Source organism: Ctenopharyngodon idella, chromosome 22 (genome assembly GCF_019924925.1).
Source record: "Ctenopharyngodon idella isolate HZGC_01 chromosome 22, HZGC01, whole genome shotgun sequence".
NCBI classification, from domain to species: Eukaryota; Metazoa; Chordata; class Actinopteri; order Cypriniformes; family Xenocyprididae; genus Ctenopharyngodon; species Ctenopharyngodon idella.
In genome coordinates this window covers 15,307,129-15,316,184 of record NC_067241.1, presented here as the reverse complement: position 1 = coordinate 15,316,184, position 9,056 = coordinate 15,307,129, and the positions used below count along the sequence as shown (strand labels likewise).

Below are 9,056 nucleotides of genomic sequence, written 5' to 3'. Positions count from 1 at the left end.
TAGTCACATGAACTGTTTTAAATATGTTTTTAGTAGCTTTCTGGGCATTATTATCTTGCTGTCAATGCAGGCCTCACTGAGCCATCGGATTTTATCAAAAATATCTTAATTTGTGTTCTGAAGATGAACGAAGGTCTTACGGGTGTAGAACGACATGAGGGTGAGTAATCAATGACTGAATTTTCATTTTTGGGTGAACTAACCCTTTAACAGAGTTTAGGGCACCAGACAAGACTTTCTGTTGACAGGTTTTACTGGTTTTGGACACCAAGCAAAACAGAAATCTTTTGACAAGATCCGGCGTCCAATTTGACATTTTTGAAGTGGGGTTTCATCCGATCTAACACTGCTCTGAACAGTGTATTTCTTAAAATCTCAATTACCCATACACACACAGAGAACGTCTTATAATCTGCATATTCATACAAAGAAATATCTTCACAATCCTACAGGACAGATTAAAACTGGTTATGAAACAGTGTCTCTTGTTTTAAAGATGGAAACAGAAGCAAAAAAGTTAAAAGATTAAATAAAACACTTAAAGATTTTATTTTTAATCACCTATAATTTTAACTTTACATTCTGTAACTTAACACAATTTAACACTTAATTCAGAAATTATCAGATTCATATTAGTGTCCCTATTTGTAATAATTAAATAAAAAAGTGCGGCAATAGTATGCACACTATTACCAGTTAAACACTGGTTAACCAATGAGTTAAGGAACTATTATGATTTAACTTAATGTATTCAGGTTGAGTCATTCATATTGATTCAACATAAAAAAAAAAAGAAGAAAAAAAAAATATATATATATATATATTGCAGAGCTTATTTGTTGTTTTTGTTAGATAGAAACTGGTATAAAACACAGCAGAACCAAAGAATCTTTTTAAGAGTGAAACAAGAGAAGGCAATTACACTAAATCTCACAAAAGTATCATCATCACACAGAAGCAGCAGCTCTTCTCTGAACTGAGCAGATCCTCACATGTTCGACCAGAAAGAAAACAGTGGCGATTCCCACCAGACCAGACAGAACCAGTCGAATCAGAGCTTCGGTGACGCCACAATGATCCAGACAATCTGAAAGAGAAGAGACTTATTCATTATAGACTTATTATTATACTGAGCCGGCGTTCTGACATAGAACCAGGAAGCGCTGCACTGTGTTTATAACTTCAACAGCATAGGTGACTGACAGGGAAGAGAAGAAATAGTTGAATAAAGTCATTATTTTTGTTTTGTTTTTGCGCACAAAAAGGTTGAACAACTGTAGTCACATGGACTATTTTAACAATGTCTTTCTGGGCCTTGAAATTTGTTATGACGTTGCTGTGTATAGGGAGATCAGAAAGCTCTCGGATTTCATTAAAAATATCTTAATTTGTGTTCTGAAGATGAACGAAGGTCTTACAGGTGTGAAATGACATTAGGGCGAGTAATTAATGACATAATTTTAATTTTTGGGTGAACTAACCCTTTAAATGTAGTTCTCGTACCTTCATGTCGTGGGCAGATCTCTTTCATGTGAAGACTGACGCTCTTGTTGCTCACTGGATTTGCAGCCGTGCAGCTGTAGATCTCTGAATCATTATAATGAAGCTCTAATTGTAAACTGAGGTTGATGCTGAGATCAGGATTGCTGGTTTGATTCACAATTTCACCCCCTTTATACCATGAGATGAACACGTCTCGATCATTTCTCACAGAGCAAAGCACAGAGCATATTTCCTCTGATGTACCTGAAAGACATGAAAGACCGATTCAGAAAGTGCTTACATTCCTACTGTCATAATTTACAAAGAGTCCAACAAACTACATCATATCAAAAGTACTCAAAGGGATGTCATTTTTCTGTATTTTTGCAAAAGTTCTGGAAGCAAACTATGGAAACTTTTTTTCCACAATGGAATACAAAATTAAAAAGGTAGGCCAATTATGACATCACAATTATGACTTTTTTTCCTTGCAATTGTTAATATTTTTTCAAAATTATTAGACATGCAGAATTCTGAGAAAAAAGTCAGAATTGTGAAACAAAATAAGTCAGAATTACGAGATGAAATGAAGTCAGAATTGAAATAAAGTCAGAATTGAAATAAAGTCAGAATTGCGCAATGGAGGAAAAAAGTCAGAATTGATAAAGTCAGAATTGCAAGATGAAAGAAAAAAGTCAGAATTGCGAGATTAAATAAAGTTAGAATTGAAATAAAGTTAGAATTGAAATAAGGTTAGAATTGTGCGATGAAAGAAAAAAGTCCGAGTTGTGACATGAAATAAGTCAGAATTGCAAGATGAAATAAAGTCAGAATTGCATGATGAAAGAAAAAAGTCAGAATTGTGAGAGGAAATAAGCCAGAACTGTGAGATGAAATAAAGTCAGAATTGAAATAAAGTCAGAATTGCAAGATGAAAGAAAGTCAGAACTGAAATAAAGTCAGCAATGCGAGATCAAAGAAAAAAGTCAGAATTGTGAGATGAAATAAAGTCAGAATTGAAATAAAGTTAGAATTGAAATAAAGTTAGAATTGAAATAAGGTTATAATTGTGTGATGAAAAAAAAAAGTCCGAGTTGTGACATGAAATAAGTCAGAATTGTGAGAGATGAAATAAAGTCAGAATTGCATGATGAAAGAAAAAAGTCAGAATTGTGAAAGGAAACAAGCCAGAATTGTGAGATGAAATAAAGTCAGAATTGCAAGATGAAAGAAAGTCAGAACGGAATAAAGTGAGAAATGCGAGATCAAAGAAAAAAGTCAGAATTGACAGTCAGAATTGCGAGATGAAATAAAGTCAGAATTAACAAAGTCAGAATTGCAAGCTGAAATAAATTCAGAATTGCGTGATAAAAGAAAATTCAAAATTGTGAGAGGAAATAAGCCAGAATTGTGAGATGAAATAAAGTCAGAATTAGGAGATGAAACAAAGTCAGAACTGGGAGATGGAAGCTCAGAATTCTGAGAAAAAAGTCAGAATTTCAAGATTTTATAGCCTAACTTGCAATTATAAAAGTGCAATGAGGTATAAACTTGCGACTGCAAGAAAAATGTCAGAATTGTGAGATAAAGTGAGAATTACATTTTTAAATATATATATATATATATATATATATATATATATATATATTCTTCCTGTTGCGGAAATAAGTTTCCAGAGTAAATTGTATTATTACTCATAAAGTCAGACCTGTAGATTGATGCAGAGCTGAGCTGCTCCTGATGGCAGGTACAGAGACAGGTGCTTTAGGACGAGAGGAAACATGTACATCACCTTTAAAAGGCCAATAATGCAGTGGCATAATTACCATTGAACCATATCTAATCAATTACCATCTTTACATTTACATAGACCCTATTATTAATGTTATTTTTCAACAGTGGCAACTTACCATAAACATCAACTTTGTACCTCCGTCCTGAGATGTGTGTATTGATGACGATTAATGCTTTATACAGTCCAGATTCATTAGTTCTGATGTCAGTAATGGTTAAAATCCCTGTCTCTTGGTCTAGCTGCACTCTGCCAGTGAGTCTCTTGTCATAATGAGTGTATATTTTTCCTTGATGCATCTGTGCGACACGAGTACTTTGTCTGCCGCTTTCAAACGTCCACAGTATCTGAACGTCTCCGTTAGGATCATGAAGTCCCGGATTCAGATTGAGGAAACCTCCCTCTTTCACTTTCACTGTTTCAATGTCATCAACCTCTCCACACACTGAAACGATATGAAAATAGCATATACAGGTAGACAAATTATTAATATGATATTGACCATTTTGGTTTCTAAACACCTGTTGATTTTAAATGTTTACATATTCTGGGCAGCCAATAAAACGCACTGTGGTTGTTGATTTTGTCATCACTTTTAGTTAACTGTGATGTGGTGCTGATTTGAACTTGATTCATTTGTATACATTTACATTTATGCATTTGCAGATGCTTTTATCTTCTATACTGTGTGTTGATTGTCACTGTCATTGAGATTTGTGTGTTAAGTGTTGTGGTTTATGTGCAACCAAAGATGCACAAAGATTCAAGCTTCAGATAAAAAAAGAAGACTGTAGAGTTAATTTCATATAAATTCAGATTTAAGCTCTTGTGCAGCTTGACCAACAAATAACTGGTTGAACTATGATATGTTTTTTAATCAATGATAAGACCTTTGATGACTTTTTCATGCATGTTTGTAACATTGCAACACTAGCAGGTCTGCGGTTAGACAGGGCATGATCTAAGGAGGGATAAAGGAAGTCATACTTTTTGAGGTTTCAGACAGTGCTGCATGTAAATGCCTTGACCAGAAGTTGTTTCTGTTCTTGAAAAATGAAACCAACACATAGAAATAAAAATATGAAACATTTTACTTTCATCAATGCAACAGTTTTGCAAGGAATTACAAAAATCCTATTTAAAAAAGAGTTTTGTGTGAACATCAAAGACACAGCCCATAAGTTGACAGGAAATTGTTATGTCACTCTCTCCACTGAGGTACCTCGTGTATAATTTTATGTAAATGTTTCATTTTTCTTTTTCTTTCATGATCTGTGAATGTCATGGCAACATCAAGAGGATGTCCACAACAAATGTGACTATTAAACAATGACTAAAACAAAGAAATGTCAGAACAATCATTTACTGTGCATATTGATTAGTTTTGTTATGATTTGTGTATATTTACTGAAGATGAAGCAGTAATTTATGCTGCTTATTGAACATGACACATGTTCACCTGCACTTTCACACAAAAGTTCATGGTTATGCAAGTCAAGCAGGATGTTTGCTTCTTCATGATTTTTCTTACGGACAGTAAACTAAGTTTCCAGTCAAAATTTGAGAGCTTTTATATTAAGGAAAATTAAAGAAAATTTCTTAGAACACAATAAATGTGTGTATCTTACCCTCCGCACAGATGAAATATAAGATGAAAGCCCACATACTATTGAATGTTTTTGATGTGTTGTTCTTCTCGATGATGCTCCTTCAACTCAACTGAGCAGGATCGACACCTGCAATGAAATCACTTACATTGGTCCCACCAAAAGGTGGCACTGAAAACTGACTCTCAAAAAAACTCTTTATATATTTTTTCACTTGATAGTAAAATTCATCAACAAGGCCATTAAGCTGTCTAGGAAGCTCACCGAAACAGACAGATGATTAGCTTTTTCTTTTTCAGATTAATTCCCCTGGTAATGTGTTTGTCACTTTTGTATTCCTTTTTTTCCCTCTTTTTTCCCTATACATATGAATTTGTAAAAAAAAAAAAAAAAAAGAAGAAGAAGAAGAAAAAAAAGAAATGTCATAATGCTGCATATATTCGAGTATTCTTAAAAAAAAAATCTACTCCTTTTTTTTAAACTGATATTTGGACGATAACCCAACATAGCTGATTTACCGTTAAAACTTGGGCGGGAAAACAGTGCGTGACGACAGAGAGCAAAAAGTGCACAAAGTTTTCATGTGAGGTCATTGCTGTCACATCGAAAATCATTCAGAGCTGCAGTCTGCTCTATGAATAAGACGTAATATTGCTCATTAAATGCTGCAAATTGTAGCTTTTTCCAGCCTTTTGTTCCGTAGACAAATCTGTCTGAAGAACGAGGTTTTTGTCGACGTTTAAGTCGGAGCTGCGCCACTCCCAGATCATATAAGCACTGAATATTAAGACCGTTAGTGGGGACCTTTTAGTTTTGTCTCCAGTAACATTTATTTTAAAGTGTATAATTTTTCAATATCTAATCAAATCCTGGCTCAGTTTGCATACACGGTGAGCTACATAGATTTTGTTTAAATTTAGTTTTGATAACTAAATTCTTAGGTTTGTTTAATGCAAGAAATAAATTCTCTATAATTAAGAAAAACACAAATAACAAGAAAAGCAATCTGTCTTCTTTTTCCTTCATTTCTCCCCATCTGTATTCCAACTGGGCATGACATTTGTCAAGCTATTGGAAAAAAGAGAATAATAGCCAAGATGCCAAAACATATTTGACTTCACTGATTTTATACGTATTGGTTCTTGTGTGTCTTGTAATTGATCATAATATGGTAGGTTTGAATATGTCCAAACTAGGCGAGTGAGATTTGAGAGCTATTGCAGATAGCAGGTGTGCTTGACTGAACTCATCATGCATGATGAGTGGTTCTTATATGGCATTTCAATGCAGATTGCTGTTTCATAAATTATGGTAAATGCACAGGTGAAACCACAGACTTTGAGTTGAGAGGCATACAGGTTGTGATGTTAGAATATTATTACATGATGGTTTTCTAGGTTAAAACACTTATTATTGACACAGCTGGTAGAACAATCAATAAAAGATACAAGCACACCAGACTAAATGACTGGAAACTATGTAAATTGTGCAGAAACCCGAACTCTCTAATCTTCATATGGTTTGGCTGCATGTTGGATCTGGGGTCTGACTTCATGTGGAGCATTCACATACAACCCAAAACTCAATCAATATCAGAACCAAAATGCAGGATGCTTTTATTTGGCATTTGGGTTGATGTGAAAGCAAACAAAATTATTCCCTTATAAATTTATGACATACTTTAGTACATATATATATATATACACATACACACACTGTATATTGTGTATGTGCTGAGGGTGTGTAAGTTTGATGTTTTTGGATACTGCAAAAACATAAAACAAATGTAATGTCAACATTTTGAAATATTTTTTATTTATTTTTCAGAAAACAGAAAAAATATGCATTTTGGGAATCTCATTTTTGGCAATCTCTTTTATACAAATATTTATTCAAACATGTATTCTGTTCCTCTTTAACTACATAGTAATGGTATTCAGAATGCATTCATTTCAGGTCCTTTATGATTCAAAGTAGAGCAGATCTGCTAAACACTGCTACATCAGACAGGCTTTTGCAAATTGGACATTGTTGTATTTTTATGTACAGACATTTAGAGTTAAGGTACATCACAAGTATCCATAGTTTTCTTTTTCAACAGTTTATTTTCTTTTTCTTTTTTCCTCTCTTTTTTTTGTTTTTGTTTTGTTTGGTAAGGTACGAGGTAAAGACGGGCGCGGGAAGCTTGCCCTTTTTGGTGGCTGTGCATCTCTAAGGAGCATCTCAATACTACCTTTCCCTCCGACGAAAAGCAGAAGCGTGTGGATGAAGTAATGATACACTGAGTTCCTTCAGTGTATTTAATAAATGTGTTGTTTCAGTTTGATTTTGCCGCCGCTACCATTTTGCATTCTGATGACCCTGACCTCTTGACGCGCTGACGTAGACACAAAGTAATCAGTTCAATGCGTTTATGGCAGAATTTTTATTTTGTTCAGTTTATAGAAAGGTTTATCCCACCTCTCTCAAACCAATTACAATTTCATTTGGTTTGGCCATTTTTATGTTTATATGGAGCATTTTCATTTGGATTGGACTTTTAAACCGATTACAATGCTCCATGTAAACGCACCTATTGTTGTTTAGACCACAACATTTTTCAAAATATCTTTTTTGTGTTCTGCAGAAGAAAAACAATGTATGTTAGAATGACATAAGGGTGGTAAATGGTGTCAAAACCTAATAGTTCTCACAAGAAAAACATTTTGTCTGTCTAATACTTTTTGAAACAACAAAATGTACCCTATATGAGAATTGCCTCTAGCAAAATGGCAGTTTTTTAACTCTTTTGAGATAGAGGAAAGGCTGCACAAACCCTAACATGAGCCCAAAGCACAAGGCCCCAGACCAGGACAAAAGAAACATCTCTAAATCCATAATGTAATAAAGCACAAGAGAGATGATCATAGGACCGTACATAAGCACAGCAGATGCCCACACGATCCGAATGATGCGAAAAGCCTTGAGTTTGTCTTGATTCACTCCATCTTTCCTCTTGACCTTGTCACTAGGTCCAGGACGCTTCAGAGCTTTCAGGACCATCAAGCAGCTGAACGCTTTAATAGTGAAAAAAACAAGGAGCTCTGGCAAGACTAAGCTATATAGTTCAATGATGTTCACTGAAACTATTAAGCTTGAGCTGATGGTCAGAATCCATCCAGTGACGGAAATGGCAATCCTGTATTTCATGGGTTTGAACTTCAGGAAGGTCACAGGATGGAGAACCCCTATGTAACGCTCCACACAGATGCAGCTCTGAAACAGAGGACGACCAACCAACAGCACCAGTCCAGGAAAGTATATGCCAAACCTACAATCGGCACAATTAAAGAAATACTGCTCTATGACAAAAACATAGGAGGAACAGAAGAAGACCTCAACAAGTGCTGCATTGAAGACAAAGATTTCGGTGGACTGTCCTTGAATCATCTCCTTCATGCTCAGCCATAGGATGTAACAGTTTGCTGGAAGACCAAGAACCAGGTTGATGCTGAGAGAGACGGCGATAAAATAGAAGGGTGTAAAGTAACACGAGCTGGAGTTCCTTGAGAAAATCGATGGTATGCATGTTGAAGAATTAGTTGCATCCCACATCACCATTTTTGTATTTTCTTTTAATCTATAAGAAAGCAAAGGAAAAAGTGGAGAGATAAATAGAAAACAATAAGTGTAAGCCTTTTATTAAAAAAAATTGAGTATAAAGAATGTTTCCTCACAAGAAGCTCCTGGTTCGGTAGATGCTAGTTTGACTCCAGCTGATTGAAGTGAACCGAATGTGGTTTGTTTTAAATGCTGAGAGTTTGAGACTTTTGAGCAGTTTTGCATTGATGCAGCATTCAAATTCTGTTTTTCTAACATGAGAAATGCACATCAGGTATGCAAACGAAAAGGCAATTTATTCAGACCACACTTCTATTTGTAAAGTGGAATCATTTTTACTGTGTTCACAGTAATTATAATAAATCAACAGTATAGTCTGACTGAACAGCTCCGGTTAGAACGTCACGGGTTGCCATCTCTTAATTACGGTAGTTATGGCGTGAACACAGCATAAGCTTGTTGTTTTAATTTGGTAGGAACTGTAAAAGGTGGCTGCTGCTTGTTTGATGACATATGATGTCTGTGCGAACAGGGTGTGTGAGGGTATGTAAAAAAACGTCTCCAAAAAGGGTCGC

At 35.0% G+C, this 9,056-nt stretch overlaps 1 protein-coding gene across 1 annotated transcript; it reads right to left on the bottom strand.

Moving 5' to 3' along the window:
• Positions 1–947: 947 nt before the first annotated feature.
• LOC127505308 (SLAM family member 5-like) lies at positions 948–5,039 on the bottom strand. Its single transcript, XM_051880772.1, has 5 exons — positions 4,903–5,039; positions 3,393–3,719; positions 3,191–3,244; positions 1,504–1,746; positions 948–1,087 (listed from the first exon to the last, which is right to left on the bottom strand). The coding sequence occupies exons 1-5, from the start codon at positions 4,937–4,939 to the stop codon at positions 948–950; spliced, it is 801 nt and encodes a 266-aa protein (XP_051736732.1). The 5' UTR covers positions 4,940–5,039.
• Positions 5,040–9,056: the final 4,017 nt, after the last annotated feature.